General features: G+C 37.5%; 1 protein-coding gene across 1 annotated transcript in view; it reads left to right on the top strand.

Annotated features, from left to right (window-relative positions):
• The window catches only part of LOC107738387 (cadherin-13-like), a 363,553-nt gene extending 354,493 nt beyond the window's left edge, over positions 1–9,060 (top strand). Inside the window, exons 14-15 of the mRNA XM_016550141.1 lie at positions 527–745; positions 8,097–9,060. Coding sequence (XP_016405627.1) covers positions 527–745; positions 8,097–8,104 — 227 coding nt within the window. The 3' untranslated portion in view covers positions 8,105–9,060. The remainder of the gene's footprint in view (positions 1–526; positions 746–8,096) is intronic.
• Positions 9,061–16,894: the final 7,834 nt, after the last annotated feature.

The raw sequence follows: 16,894 nt of genomic DNA, 5'->3' as shown, positions 1-16,894 counted from the left end.
TATATTAAAAGCTAACAGAAGCAGTAGCATTTACAAACAACAGCATATCTAAAAAGTATGGGACAACAACAAACAAACATACCATTACAACCCGTGCTTGCACAGGTTCTGCACGATCCTCTTCAATAATATCCTCTGCTTCTCAATCGGGCTCAAACTGATAAGCGATATTAACGATGCCGTTGTTTACAATACAACCGGAGCACATGCCGCTGAGGTGAGGGGCGGGAACATTAGACGTGCACTAGAGACTGTTTAGCCAATCACAACACACTGGGCTAGCTAACCAATCAGAGCCCATCGCCTATTTCTGAGGGAGAGGCTTCATAAAAGAGGGAAATGATCAGCGCGTTTCTCAGAGAAGGGACAGAGCGGTGTGGAATAAAGGTAAATTATGTGAAAAATTATGCGTTTTTTAAAAAACGAAGCATTAACACATGTTAGACTGCACCCCATAAACACAATCAAGCCTAGAAAAAAACCATTGAACTACCCCTTTAAGTTTTTTTTTTCTGCTGGTTTTCAGACACTCACTCCCAGATCATGTTGCTGCACAGTCTGAAAAAGGCCAATTACAACCTGCCACTGGTTCTGACTGACTCTGGAGTCCCTCCAATGTCCAACAACACAGAAATGAAAGTTCAGGTGTGCACCTGTAAGAAGAACAGAATGGACTGCAGCCATGCTGGCTCGATCCAAACAAACCTCTTGCTACTGCTCGGTCTGGTTCTGCTCTCCATCCTCTGTAAGTATTCTTTTGCTCCACCCTTCACAACACTCACACGTACAGCTGATCCCTCTTATCAGAATGCTGGAAATTCCAGGTCATTTGCTTAAATGTGGAGTTTTAAAGTTTGATAGATGTTGCATATTTCATGGTTTCTAATAAAGTCCAAATAAATATTGCAAGTGTTCCAGATCCACGATTCTGCCCAATAGCAAAAAAAATATATATATATATGGAACATCAGAACTTTGCAGTTTATTATTGTACAAAACTCTCATAATCCTTGAATTTGTAACCTCGTCCATTCAAGTATTGCTAAAGTCCAGTTCACAGACTGCTTGCAGAATCACTCCCATACATTTAGTTTATGTTCCACATCTTTGAGGCACATTCTAACTATTTATAACTATTTATTCAAATGTATTTATTTCCAGACATACATTCAAATTTACATCTATATATTCAGACCTATAACAATATATTCAGATTTATTCAGATCTATATATTCATAATTTAAATTTATATTTTCAGATTTGTATCTATATATTTACGGTTTATGACTGTTTAATCTAAATCAAAACTTTATTCAGAATATATAACATTCATATTTACATTTATTCTGCCATGACCCCGTATCTGTTTACTGTGGTAAAGCCTGGAACTGCATTGAGAGTTGATCCATATCAGGCTAGATTTACAGCATGTGTAGGGCCACTAGTGCAGGCACCAGAGACACATAGAAGCATTTAAAGCAATATGCACTGATTAAAGGTTGCTTTACAGCAGGTCTTGGGCTTCTTGCAGGTCTGTGTGTGTGTGTCAAAGTGTATTATATGTTTGTCCCACAGTTAATCTCCCATCTAAACCTGCACACGGCCCCATGGCATCTCTTTCTCTCGGCAATAACATTAATAATTCACTCCTTTAGAGGGGCTGGAACATAATGGAACACTATACAGCCATTCTAAAATGGAAAACAGAGGAAAAATAAATCTGCGCACTCACTGTTTAGAAGGGATGTTCTGCCCTGAGGTTTTCTATAGCTGGGTTCCTCGCCCAAGGCCCGGTTTGGATAAGAGTCGGATCCATCTGTGATTTGTGGCACTATAGAGCCAATATCTCCAGATCTGCATAAAGCATGGTAGCAGATCTTCTCCAGAGTTTCTCTCCCCCAATCACTTTTTTGTTTGTGTTATCTCTGCATAGGCGTTTCCTCCATGAGACTGAGCACTAACTCGCCCTCTCATTTTCCCCACAGAAAGCAGCGTGTGACCGACCAGCCCCACAGGAGCACTGCACGGACCCTCTGCACTGGGAAGACGGAAGAGAGCACTCACGGCACCGGAGCACCTACCTGGACCTTTCTCACGAGCACCCCTCACCCCAATAAATCCACCCTCCGGGGTATTGATTGAGATTTCTTGTCGTGTCATTCTTCACCCCGTTACAATGTGCTAAAATGTTGCTTTTCTATATAAATTTATATTCATAATTTTATATCGATGATGGAGTTGTTATTCCTTGAATAGCTGGTTGAGAATAACTGATCAAATGATGTAAAAGCATTGTTATCAGGCATATATCCAGACATGCACAAACAGTCTAAAACAACAACGCACACTGTGCAAATAAATGACCCACTCATATCATTGTATGGCTTCATTTTACTGTTTTAGGCATTATTTCATCGTTCTCCGAGTGGATCTGGTAGCAATCATTGTGTTGGTGTGAATGCTGAATATGTGAATGTGAATAGGCTGAAATTATGGGATTATTTGCTACTGCCCTGGTAGACATTGACATGTACTGTATTATGCCATGCTGGTTTATCCAAAGTGGGATTTCTGGTGAAAAAATATAGCTTCTGGCACAATTCTAGCACACAGTATTTGAGAAATAATCTCAGGGAAATTACTATAATTTCTCAGTGATTTGTTAGTGTTTATGTATTTGTATGCCCCTAAACATTTATATGCTTATTTGTTTGTTTGTTTGTTTGTTTAATCAAAAATGACAGTTTGCTGAAAATGTATTCACCCTCAGGGCATTCAAAATGAGATGTTTCTTCATCTGAACCGTTTTACATTAAATTACTTGCTCACCAATGGGTGCTCTGCGGTAAATGGGTGCCATCAGAATGAGAGAAATAGCTGACAAAAGCATCACAATAATCCACAAGTAATCCACACAACTCCAGTCCATCAATTAATGTCTTGTGAAGACAACAAATCAATACAAAAACATTTTAAATTCATATATTTTTTTACTTTTCAGTTGAATTATGCTGATCATATAATTTGGAATTTATCATAATTTTCACTAGTGGTCTCAGATGTTTGAACTCCACTGTAAATTTTATGTGTGTGTGTGTGTGTGTGTGTGTGTGTGTGTTCCTCATTCAGGCAGTGATACATTGTAACAGGCACTCTAAAAGTGTGCATGTGTTTATTTGTCATGTGACATGACACTGGGTGCTCTGCGGTAAATGGGTGCCATCAGAATGAGAGAAATAGCTGACAAAAGCATCACAATAATCCACAAGTAATCCACACAACTCCAGTCCATCAATTAATGTCTTGTGAAGACAACAAATCAATACAAAAACATTTTAAATTCATATATTTTTTTACTTTTCAGTTGAATTATGCTGATCATATAATTTGGAATTTATCATAATTTTCACTAGTGGTCTCAGATGTTTGAACTCCACTGTAAATTGTATGTGTGTGTGTGTGTGTGTGTGTGTGTTCCTCATTCAGGCAGTGATACATTGTAACAGGCACTCTAAAAGTGTGCATGTGTTTATTTGTCATGTGACATGACACAGAGCTGGTGCATGCTGGTCTCAGAGATCCACTACATGTACACTATTGACTCCTGTAAGGAATGTGTTTCACTGTTGTGCAGGAAGACACACGAGACATGCTGCTGTGTCACACACTGATCGAGTGGGAGGGAAAGAGTGTCTGACTTCAGTTTCCTTATCACCTTAATGAACCCTGACCCCTGCTGAGAGACAGCACTGAAAACAGGCAGATAAGCCCAGAAGCTGTTGCTTGGTCTTTTGGTCCTGAGTGTGAGTGTGGTTTCTTGTATCACTCTGTAACTATGTTTCCTGAGGAAATATCAGACTAGTGTTAATGTTTTAGGTAAAAAATAGTAGTTAGAAGATCCAAGTACTGATAGAGGAAAAGAGAGAGAGTGAGAGAGATTATAGAGTTTTTTTCACCCACTTTTTTTTTTTAGTGGCCTTGGTTACGTAGGTATTTTTTTAAATTATCTTCCAGAAATAATTATAAGCCATGAACCTAACTTATTTTCTATTAGGTGAATCACAATATTAAAAACTTTGCTTTGAGAGTGGGCAGGCACTAAAGTCTTCTTTTGGTGTGATTTGCATGTTTTCATTCTTTGCAGAATCATGGGTAGTGTAGTTTTTCACCAAGAATTCCACTGTTAAAATTTTTTTTTTTTTAAATATGTTGAAATAAGGTGGACTGATGGCTTCAAAAAATCATGTACCATTGATTAACAACCCTGTAACTCACAGTATGTCTGTCTTTAAAGCTTTATGTTATCATTTTAAAAAAAAGGAGTTCTGTGGAGAAAATCACTGGGATTTTTCTTTAAAAAAATATGAACGTAAAATGTAAGAAAATAAAGGCCAGTCATCATGCAGTATGCAAATACCGCAATGACAGTGTTGGTTAGTGTTGGTCAGTGTGGGTGTTGGTGTGTACATGTATCGGTGGATGTGTGTTTTCTTAGCTTCCATGTTGCTAAACTTCTACTCCCCGGACTGAAAAAAAATCCATACTCTATGTTCTTCCTCTCTTCTCAGGGATAAAGGAGTCAAGTGAACTTGCATTTGTGGTCTCTTAAATAATGTATGGTAGCCTCTGGGAGAACACAAACAGATCCTCTATGAACCGACAAAAGTTCCTCGTTCTTTAGACCCCCATTAAAGTTCCTAAGTCCTGCACCAGATACCTGCATGTGCCACGGCAGATCACGGGGGTCACAACTGGCACCGTCTCACACACATTCATTGTTCTTTACGACTTCGATCCCACAGGAGCCATTGTTAGTGTTTCTGATGACAGTTTGCCAAACCTCAACTTCTGTGCTTATTTGCCCTTTGAGTCCATTGATTTTGTTTGTCCTCCGAAAATGTGGTGCCATTGAATTGTGTGTCTGATTACACTGGTGGTGATAATGTTTGAGAGGAAGAAAAACGCATCAACACAATTTTCAACACAAGATGAGGCTGGATTCTGATACCAATGTCAAGAGGAAACCAAATTATCTTTTCCACTGACAAAATATGCTTTGATGTAACAATTGAGCTCAAGATCATATCACAGAGGAGACTATTAAGAGCACATGTTGAACAGAGGAAGGGTCAAACAATGTCAAGATGACCATACTGCCCCCTGTAGGACTGGTTGCAACCTACACTTTAGAGATCACTCCTTTGGGGTCAGTAAGATATTTTTCTTTCTTTTTTTAATGAATGAAATTAACATTTTTATTTAGCAAGGACACATTAAGTTGATCAAAAGTGTCAGTAAATACATTTATGATGTTACAACATATTTCTGTTTCAAACACTTTCTGTTCTTTTGAACTTTCCATTCATCAATCCTGGAAAGTGGCAAAGGTTTTACTTTTTGACACTTTTAAAATATCTTAAATGCAGTGTCTTTTTACTTGACTGGTTGCTTTTTGACTCCGCCCACCTTTTTACTTTCATACAAATAGCATATTACTTCTGAGTACACTTTATGTGAATAGCATCTATCACTATTTGCAGTTTGCTCTTAATTTAACCAGGATGGTATTTGATAAATAAACAGTTTCTACCACTATTTAGAGTAAATAGCATCTACCTTTTTTTCACATGTTTAAAGTTTCCATGCTTAATAAACAGTGAGGAAGTCCAGCCTGTAAGCACATGAAAATGAAATTGAAAATGTCAGTCCTAGTTTAATTAATAATTGCTGTAATTGAAAATTACATACCAGACGATGATTTGGAATATGTTCCTAATGTGATATTTGTGGTCAAATGAAGAGTGGTGATATACTCAACAGACCTCTAAAACCACGCTTTAATCTGATGAAAGATGCCCAACAGGGGTAAAATATAATTAATTCACAAACAGGGAAATAAACCTAAGTCTGGACCCACTGAAGTTTAAATCCCTTTTTCTGCCAAGATGGGTGCTTTTACTCTTTAATCCACTCTGGGTACTGATGTGGCCTGTCTCGAGGGGAAGAGAAATTTCCCTAGCATCGACCCGTTTACTGGCTCTTCAAGCCACTTGTTTTGACGTGCCATCCGCTGTGCACCTGGCAGATAAAGCGTAACCTCTTCTTGTTAATGAATTTTCAAGCGTGACAAGAATAATTAATGCCACTTGCTAAAATTACAATTTCTTTTTTTAATACTCAAGGGTCGATCGAGGTTTTCAGAACTCTTAACCTTAAGTACTGAACATTGGAGTAACTCGTCCCCTACATGTGCTATTGACATGAATGGTACCTCAAATCATTTTAGATTTAAAGTTGAATGTTGAATGATTAATGTTAGAGTAAAAGTTAATATAATTCATTTTTAAAGGGATAGATTATTCAAAAATTTTAATTTTTTCATTATTTACATCCCAAACCTGTTTGACTTACTTTCTACTGTGGAACAAAAAATATGTTTTAAAGAATTGTTTTTGTCTGCACTGAAAAATAAAGGTTCTAGAAGGGTTTTTTTTTTTTTTTGACCATAGCAGAACCATTTTGGGTTCCTTTCAATGAACAGTTCTTAAACACTTTTACCATAGTGTGAAGAACATTTTAATAAGCTGAAGAACATTTTTCAGGCGAAGGTTCTATTGATATTAAAGTTTCTTCATGCAATCAAAGATGCCAATGAAGGACCTTTATTTTTAAGAGTCTGTACAATAAAGGTCATTGGGGTCCAAAACAACATTTGACCCCACTGACAAGTGTATGGACCAAAAGAAAAAAAGAGAGAGAGAAAGAGAGAAAATCTGTTCTTTTGTTTTCCACAGTAAAATGAAAGTCATACAGGTTTAAAAATCATGAGGTTGTGAAAATGTTTACAGAATTTAAATTTTTGATTTAACTATTATTTTAATTAAAAATTATGGCTCCAACCTTTTAAATCTATCTAGCTATAAATGGAAAACTCAGACTCTTGCCTGTAAACTTGAAGCCCATCATGAGTAACTTTACTACTTGGCTGATGGAAAGACAAATTGAGGGAGTGAATGATGAGGGTTGTGTAAGGGAGGGGAGGGGGGTGGAACAGAGGAGTGTATTTCAATCTGACCAAAGCTCTGCAGGGTTCACGTGTGTTATTGTGCCTTGTTTCACTGCAGCTGACTGCTGCCACAACCACTTTCCTCCAATCAGGCTGATGGTAATTAGATCAAACACACTTTCGTCTTGCTGCCTGCATTGCGCACTCCCTGCACACTTACTTGTGTTTCCCCCCTAGGAAGATGGAGTGAAGAGTATGTGTTTATGAGGAGATGAGAGTAGTGAGGATTTTTATCCACTCCTTGCTTGACTTTATTGCATGTGAAAGCAGCGAGGTGAATTGATTCAGTTGTACATTTTGATGTTTCAGGCTCACACTCGTCTGCCTAAGGGGGAAAGCATTACCTGGATGTGTTTCGGGCCCTCGGCACATGAATAAACGGGGCTGGAGTCTCATTATAATTTGAAAATGGCATTTGTGGAACGGAGCAACCTCAGCCATGCTCTTAAGTGCCGTTCAAGTCTTATTTTCCTTCCACTGCCATTTAGGACCAAGCTGTACAAACGTATCTAGTAGAACGAAACAACAAGCAGCAAAGGGAAAAAAATCAATAGTCCTCTCCCCCCCTCCGCATTTAATATTCCCTCACATCGGATCTGGCATGGTTCGATCGCTGTTGAATTTCTGAGATCCGCAGGCCAATTCATTTCGCTCAAGTCTTGCGAAATTAGACCTTGCATTTTTCAAAGTTACATTTTAATCATATTTTACGATGATGGCGGTGTGGTGTGGAGTGGAGTAAGGAAGGAAAGTGAAGGCAAAAGTAAAAGGCTTTAAAGGTTCCTGGAGCTTCGACGAGAATGACATTTTGTTCCTAATTAGTTTAATTTATTAATTCAATGCTTCGTTGTGGTTTTTCATGTTTTTATACATTCCTTGCATGAATATTATAGGAAATATCTCATGTTGCCCTAAAGATTTCGAACCTGCTGCTGAGGGAGACTGAGTTTATTACCACCACAGATGTTGTGTTAAACTTTCAAATGGTGTTTAATCACCGTTTTCACGTTTCTTCTTTTCTCTTTCGCAGGCTTGTAAATTCCACTGATTCTTTCTGTAGTCCTTTTGCAACACTGAAGAAAACCTTCTTCTCTTCTCCACACGCAAACCAGGCTGAGAAGACCTCACCTCCAAAAGACACCCTCCATTTTTGCTCTCCTCCTTTTCGACATCGTCTCTCTCTATCCCCAACCTCACGGCCTCCATCTCCCTCCTTCCCCTGCACTTCCTGTCTTCTCATATCTCTGGAATACATCATGGACGGCACCGCCTTGATGCTCCAACTCTCTCTCTCACTGGACAAAGATATATTGGATGGGGGCAAAGCGATTGGACATTTCGATGTACTTTAGTTTCCTCTGGTTAAAGACTACTGTATTTGATCTTGTTTACTAATGTAAGGGAAGGACACAAGGCCTCTTTAGTCTGCAGTGGTTGTGTTTTCTTAGGGCGGGGTGGTAGCCAGAAGCCTTCAGAGTCTAAAAAAAAAGCATCTCTTGCGTCTTTTATTTTTGTTTTTTGTTCAATTGCGTTAGTTGTTATGGAGTGGAACACAATATATCTTTATAGTAATGTGTGAGATGGTGGGGGGAAATGTACACTATATATATTTTATTTTTTACCAATGTACAAATATATGAATTAACTTATGTACTTTGATCGCTTATTCTTTAATGACCCCTCACGAGAAAAAATAAAAGAACTGTATGTTTTTGCTAAATTTTAGGGACTATTTCTAATGCCATTGATGTTTTTTCCTCTTTTTTCATGTACGAGCTCTTGTTTAGAGTGTGGTTCTTGAGTCTGGAGAGCGATTTGCAGACAGAGAGCGAATCTGTCTTGTGATTCTTGATTCTGATGGTACGGCGTTTATTTTATTCTTCTCCCTCTCCCCTTGGGTCAAGTCAAAGAGGCCAGGGAAAGCTGTTGATTCAGTGGTTTTTATTTTTTGCGCTTGTGAGAAGACAACAAAAAAGAGAGACAGAAAAAGATAACAGATGAAAAACAAAAACATTTTTGTGTGGAAGACCCTGTAAGTTCTGAAAATGCAAAGAAAAAGATGACGTGGTGAATGAGTTATGTCTGTCTTTTGCACTAATTTAATAAAGCTGTTACTGTCCTTCCCACCACTTTAACTTTGCTTGTTTGTTTAAAGCCTGTCTGCAGACCAAAGGAAGAAGAACCAGATTCCTTGATGGAGAAATGTTATGAAATATTATTCTATTCTTGGAGTTATAATGGAGACTGAATAGATTCCAATGGGGATACGGCTGATACAATAAACAGACCAACATATGCACATAAGATAATTGGAATTTTAAGGATATAGAAAACTAAAGCGAACAGCTTTGCAAAGTTAAAGAGTTTTGTCTATTAGGACATTATTATTATTATTATTATTATTATAAAAAATACCATATGAAAATATACTGGATTCCTGATTTTATGCTGTAAATATTAAATTTTTTATTTTAGAGAAAATAGATGTATTTATATATTGTAGAATATAGTTTTAAGTAATATACAGTAATTCATACACAAGTGCAGTTGTATAATGTAAAATTGTAAAATGAATTTATATAATTGCATGTTTACTCCTTATTTGTAGCATAAATTCAGGTATCCATTTCTACCTTTCTAACATATTTTCATATAGCCATATTTTACTAAGTAATGTTGTTAAAAGGGTCTACAAATAAATACTTGTCCTACTTCCCCAATGTAGCTGCTTTAAAAAAAAATGGAAATGTCTTGGTTTGAAGGTCAAGGTACACTTGCATATTAATTATGATTTAATGAAGTAGTTCAGGCATTTAACTAGCTTTTGCATTCATTTTGAAGTCAGAAAAAAATGACTCTGGCCGTCTCAAGTCCTCATCGCTAAGAACAAATATCATCTGATAATTACTCGCCAATTTGATTAACTGAAATAATTAGCTCATAAACCACCATTAACATTTCCCAGGAGATGCCAGAGTACAGTCTAACAAACTAACTCCTGTATAAATAATCTGAAAATTAACCTGTGAAACTCTACAAGTTGCTCTCGGTTTGAAAAGTGATGCTTCAACTTTGACAAAAGAATGGGGAACTTTTGCAGCTACACTTGTTTATGATTGTCCATTTTTTAACCTTGTGACTACAATATAAAAGAATAATGGTGAGCCAGCAATGTAATCAGCCCCCTCCTCCTCACTCGACTGAATGAGACTCATTTTGATTTCATACTCTGTTTTTGGCCCACATCAATTCTTAATCACTCTGTATAAATACTAGAGCCAGCGGAAGTCACCGCCTTTTTGTCATAACAATTACTCTTTGTGAAAACACAAACGTGCAAGACCTTGCTGAATGAGTTGAAATCAATAAATGATCATGCTTGGCCATTCGAATCTAGGTAATGACATGTAATTGGAACATGTGTTTGGGTCGATAAGTGTGCACAGGTGTTCATGGCCTCGATGAAGTTAATGGAACTATGATTACTTTTTCCAGGATTAGCCTCTAGCTTGATCTGAGAGAAAACTTAAAGACACCATGAAATCAATAATGAAGTTTTTTGAGTCTTTTAGTCCATGTCTGTTAGTTTTTAGGCCATCTGTATGCTAGCATGCTTTCTTTAACACAAAAAAAATGGACCAGAAATATCCATTACCTATGTTTCTTGTCCTCTTTAAACTATTTAACCCCATTCAAATAATTTCATGGTGTCTTTAAGGAGAGGATGTGCATATGGTGGCTCCTGTATGCAATCTACTGGTTTGTATTACACTCAGATGCTTATACATCTTGATTATTATTGAAACTTTGAACGTTTGACCTGCTTTAACATCATATTGTATTCATCTCAGTCAAATATGTCTAAAAGTGGCGAGTGAAGGCATATGCTGAGTCTCTTTCAGGCAGGTTGGTGGCTACATGTTACACTCTCCATTTATTCTGCACTTACTCCATTTATTTGTAGGATAGAAGCAGTTTTCATCTCCTATATGACATTAGGGATTTGTCTCCACAAATTTCGATGACTTCTAAATCCTCTGAGAATGCTCTTGCTTTAAATTGGCAGATAGAGCGGAGAGAAAACCCTATCAATGTCAGTCATTCACCTCCTGACTTACTACATTTACACAACTAACGGTCACAATATATTCAAAATTGGAGGGACCGATTGCATTGTCCTTAAAGGGACAGTTTTCCTAAAAATTAAGAGATATTTGGAAGAAACTACAATGATAGTCAGTGGAATCCAGTGTTATTTTGGACCCCTATTAAGGGAATAGTGAATGGGTGATACATATGAAAAAAACATCACAATAATCCAAAAGTAATCTACACAAATCCAGCCCATCAATTAATTTGTTGTTTGTAAGAAACAATTTAAATTTAAAATGCAAAACTGGTTCAGCATTTAGTTAATTTACAGTTTAAGCCATATAAATGTTCAGTGCTCTCAGAAAATATTTGGACACTTAAGCCATAACTTTTTATTATCTAAATTTAAACGGCATTAAACTATCTGAATGTCATTGCATTAGAAAGCAAAATATCAAACCAAGTGGCATTTATTTTAAAGAAATATAGCACAAAAACACTTTAGAAGCAGAATATTTCAGTGGTTCGGAATCATTGCACAAATGGCTCAGAAAAGTGAAGTTAGTTCTGAGAAAAGGTCTGGCATCATTTGTTTGCAGATGACACTTGGTTTGATTGTTTGTATCTAGTGTAATGACATTCAGACATTATTCTTTTCAATATTTTTCAGAGATGAACGTGCCCATATAATGTTCCTTTTTTGTGTCCTTTTTTCCAGCCACTGTATGTTTTTGTTTCTGCGTGACTGTTTGATGAAGTGACACAGATGCCGGACGCACACTGTGTTCACATCTGTCCTGCTTGGATGGAGACTAGTAAATAAAATTCAGTTTATTTTTGGGCATGAAAAAGTATGAATGTAGGGCTGTTTATGTTTTGTTTTTCAGTCATGCTTCTCTCTTTCTTTCATTTCTGCTCTCTCTGCACACCATTCACTTCCCTCTGATCCTGTTTTATCTCTAAGTGTCATGCTGTCTCATCTGTGATGTATTTTTTCACAACGGCACTTGGAAGAAGAATCATAGGAACGACCTGAAAAGGTCAGAAGAGTGTGTGATTATTTTAAAGCTTCCAACATTGATAATAAATCAGCATATTAGAATGATTTCTGAAGGATCATGTGACACTGAAGACTTGAGTAATGGCAGATGAAAATTCAGCTTTGCATCACAGAAATAATTATATGAAAATAGAAAGCATTAAATATTAAATTGCAATAATATTTCACAATATTACTATTTTTATTGTATTTTTGATCAAATAAATGCAGCCTTGATGAGCTTAAAAAAAAAAATACTGATCCCGAACTTTTAGTGCATTCATGCATTTTTTTTTTACATTTATTTATATATTTTTATATGTGTGCATCTGTATGTAGTAATTATTTCACAAATGTTGGATGTAGGATGTCTATTCAAAGTGTATGTGTGAGGAAGATTTAGTGCTCAGAATGGTGTGTGTGCGTGCGTGCGTGCGTGCGTGCGTGCGTGTATTTGTGTGTGTGAGATGGATGTGGCAGGTAAGAGCCCTGGGGGCAGATTCCACCTCACATCAGAAGAGAAACCGAGCTTAATTGTCCCTCAGAACTCCTGATTGGGTAAAACTGTAGACAGAGAGAGAGCCTCAAGTGTGCCTGCTGGAAATAAGAGCACAATATATAAACACACTGAAACGCATGTGTGTGTTTGTGAAAGAGAGTCTGTCAACACTACAGCCTCAGTTCTAGAAGATTCCATGACCTCTTTTAATTCAATTCATATTGCTTTATTGGCATGACAATAGGTACATATTGCCAAAGCATTATGCATAACAGAATAAAAGCAAACAAAACAAATATATATATATATATATAATACATCCATATATAATTTATATAAACATTAATGGTACTACTAATGCACTCATTATCTCTTAGTTTGTGGCATGTATAAATATGATGTGCTACTAAAGAGGAAGTAGGTCCTTCAAGTAATATTCTTAATTTGTCATTTTCATGGAGTGATTAGAACTCAGGAATAATACTAATAATACTCTTTCTCTTTGCATTTTTTGCCTCTTCTATTAAGGCAAATTCGCACTAAGCCTAGCCAACAGACCAACGCTAACAGCCGACGAGTACAATACGTCATTCCACAGATGTTCCAAGACTTGACAAATGCCAAATCAGCTTGTTCAGTCAGTAAAAACAAGCCCTGACCTACACTAGCAGACGCCGATAGGGGAAACAAACTGATCTGACAAAACCAAATGTGTTTGTTGCCGTTTATCGTCATCTGTCGTTCCAGTGTGAATTGCCATTAGATCTTACAATAGAGGCCAGTAGGCAACTAGGTTTTTACATTTTATGAATAGTCCATTAATAGGGTGTTGTATGTGGTTGCAAGGGTGTTGCTATGCAATTACTAAAGGGTTCAGAGTAGTTTTAGTTTGTAGCTTTGCAGTTCTTAGGGTGTTACTGTATTGTGGGTTTCTAAGATGTTCAGACTGATGTTTAACCTGTTGCTATGCAGTTGCAAGGGTGTTGTGGGTGGTTGCTATGATATTCAGAATCATTTTTAATCTGTTCCTGTGCAGTTGCTGTAGGATATTTTGGGTGGCTGCCAGGTTGTTGCCATGCATTTGCTTAGATGTTCAGAATGACGTTTCAGAATGACATTTAATCTTTTGCTATGCAGTTTCTATGGTGTTGTGGTTGCCACAGTGTTGCTATGCAGTTGCTAAGGGGTTCAGAGACTTTTTTGCATGTAACTATGCAGTTTCTAGGGTTTTGTGGGTGGCTTACAGGGCATGGCAATGCAGTTGCTCAGATTTTCAGAATGATTTTTAACTAGTTACATTGCAGTTGTTGTGGGCGGTCGCCAGGGTGTTGCTATGTAGTTATTAGGATGTACAGAATAAGTTTCAACTGTTGCAGCTTCTAGGGTGTTATGTGTGGTTACCAGGGTGTTACTATGCAGTTGCTAAGAAATTCATCATGATTTTTAACCTGTTGCTATTCGGTTGCTATATTGTTGTGGGTGAGTGTCAAGGTAATGCTATGCAGTTGCTAAGATGTTCAGAATGGTTTTTAACTTGTTGCTTGCAATGCAGTTTCAAAGGTGGTTGCCAGGGTGTTGCTTCACATTTGATAAGATGATCAGAATGGTTTTTAATCTGTTACTTGCTGTACAGTTTGTTGTATGTTTTGTTGCCAGGGTGTTGCTACACATTTACTAAGATGTTCAGAGTGATTTTTAACCTGTGGCTATGCTCTTGCTAGGGTGTTGTGGATTGTTGCCAGGATGTTGCTATGCAATTGTTAAGAGATTCAGAGTGGTTTTAGCATGTAGCTATGCAGTTGCTACAAGTTTGTGAGTGGTTTAGAGGGTGTTACTATAAATTGCTAATATGTTTGGAATGGATTATTATGTTGCTATGCTAGAGTGTTATAGGTGGTTTCCAGGGCAAGGTAGCTTTAACAAGCAGCACTAATTATTCAGAAGAGAGAAACAAGCTAAGGTCACATTGTAGACAAGATTCATACTTGCATTTCCCACATTAGCACTGCAGCTTAATTTGTGTAGATCACATGTTTCATTTCTCCTCCACAACAACATTTTCTAACCATCTTCCAGAAGAAGATTAATCTATACTATCCGTAGGATGTATGAAAGATGTTGAAATTTGAAATGGACAGCAGCAGAGCTTCACACCTTTTGTTAGCATATTGTAATAGCCTGCAGGAATTCCATTCTCACCATTGAGGGTGTGAAAATTCAGCATTGTGTTTGATTCACAGCCATGGAAAAGGATGCAGACGAAGACGCAGCCACTCTAGAGTACTGTGATTCGCCATTGCATTCATCCGTCCTACAGCCAAAATGAGAGCAGACATCCAGCGACATCTACCTGCGTCATTCCATTCTCCCACAAGCCCTGCTAAAAGGGGGAGAGGAGGAATATGTATTTCTTTCACCCGGGGTTTTTTGTTTTTTTGTTTGTTTGTTTGTTTGTTTTTTTTGTCTCGCTGTGTTTTGCTGAATGGGGAAAGGTACTGTGTATGTTGACTCATGAATTATTGACGGCAGCCTCATCACCTGGGCCATCTCATTATCGACTCACTACGGAGAAAGAGCCAGCCAATCATCCCGCCAACAGTAAAACGGCTAGCACATCTCCACTGCAATTACCAGCTATCCAAAAGAGGCTCACACACAAACACACACACAAGCTTTAAGTCTACAGACTATGTGCATGCTCGCATGTAATTATTGACCTGCATATGAGACAGGATAGACATGTAGTACAAAATAAATGTGGTGATTATTAAGTTTTCGTTCTATGACATAAGCATGCATGTGTACACACGCACATGCAGTCATCACCTTGCCAAGGACACCCTACTCGAGTAATCAATAGCTGCCTGTAATGAGTGTATCAGGGATGGGAAGGCTAAACACACACAGACACAGTAACCAGCGCACACACACTTCATCACCCAAGCTTAGACTATCCTCTCATCAATACACATCAGCACAGGATTAAAGCACTCCATACTGATGGCAGGGGGCTGATCAGCGCTTAATCACATGTCCAGGTAACTTACACTGTTTTTACAGTAATAATGAATTAGGAATGTCTTCGTATCCATGTAGACTGTGTATAAGGAGATATGGTTGATTTGCTTACAGTATTGTATTCGTTTTACAAAATTAACAATTTCATTATTTGACTGCAGTTAATACAGGCATGCACCAACAGCATCCTATTGTGGAGGTAATTTTTGCACAGGCAGGTGGCATTTACATTTGCTTGAGAAAATGTTAAAATGTAGTTCATATACTTTTTTTTAAAGAAAATTAATTTGCCATGACTATCATTGATATTTGTCTATAGAGAATAAAACTGAATAAAAATTAAAAAGGTAATTGCAACTTTTTAGCTCACAATTCTGACTTTTTTCTCAGAATTGCGTGATATAAACTCGCAATTCTGACTTTTTTCTCAGCATTGCATGATATATACTTAATTGAGCATTATAAAGTCAAAATTGTGAGAAATAAACTTGCAGTTGTAAGAAAATAGTCAGTCTTTTTTCCCTCAGAATTGGACTTTATAACTCGCAATTGCAAGTTTATATCTCACAATTCCGACTTTATTTCTCGCAATTGCAAGTTTATATCTCACAACTCTGACTTTATAACTCGCAATTGTGAGTTTAAAAATCAACATTTGTGAGATAAAAGTCGCAATTACCTTTTTTTACATTTTTATTCAGTGGCAGAATCAGCTTTATATATTTTTTTATTTAAAACAACTTTAATACTATAGATTTTTATTTAAACATTATTGATTCTTGATCAGAATATCTTTGTGCAGAAAAAATGACTTGGTGTTGAATGTTGAACTCTGGAATAAAACGTCTCAGGTTACTTATGTAACCATGGTTCCCTGAGTAGGGAACGAGACACTGCGTCCTCTAGGGGTCGCTATGGGGAACGCCTTCTCGTGACCCGTGTCTGAAGCATACATTGAAAAAACACCAACTCGTTGGCCGGCGACAGCCATGACGTCACTACCGGTGCGACTATAGTATAAATAAGCGCCGGGAGCACACATCATTCACTAAGTATGAAGCCGAAACCCGGCTTTTCTTACCGTCTGGACATATATCGACGAGTGAATTAAACACTGCAAGTCGAGCACCCAGTTTCTGAACCCAGCAGAGGGTGTGCTCATCGAGGACCTACCCTAGAA

Source organism: Sinocyclocheilus rhinocerous, unplaced genomic scaffold (assembly GCF_001515625.1).
Source record: "Sinocyclocheilus rhinocerous isolate Xijiao unplaced genomic scaffold, SAMN03320098_v1.1 scaffold975, whole genome shotgun sequence".
Classification (NCBI taxonomy): domain Eukaryota; kingdom Metazoa; phylum Chordata; class Actinopteri; order Cypriniformes; family Cyprinidae; genus Sinocyclocheilus; species Sinocyclocheilus rhinocerous.
This window is presented reverse-complemented; position numbering and strand designations above follow the sequence as displayed.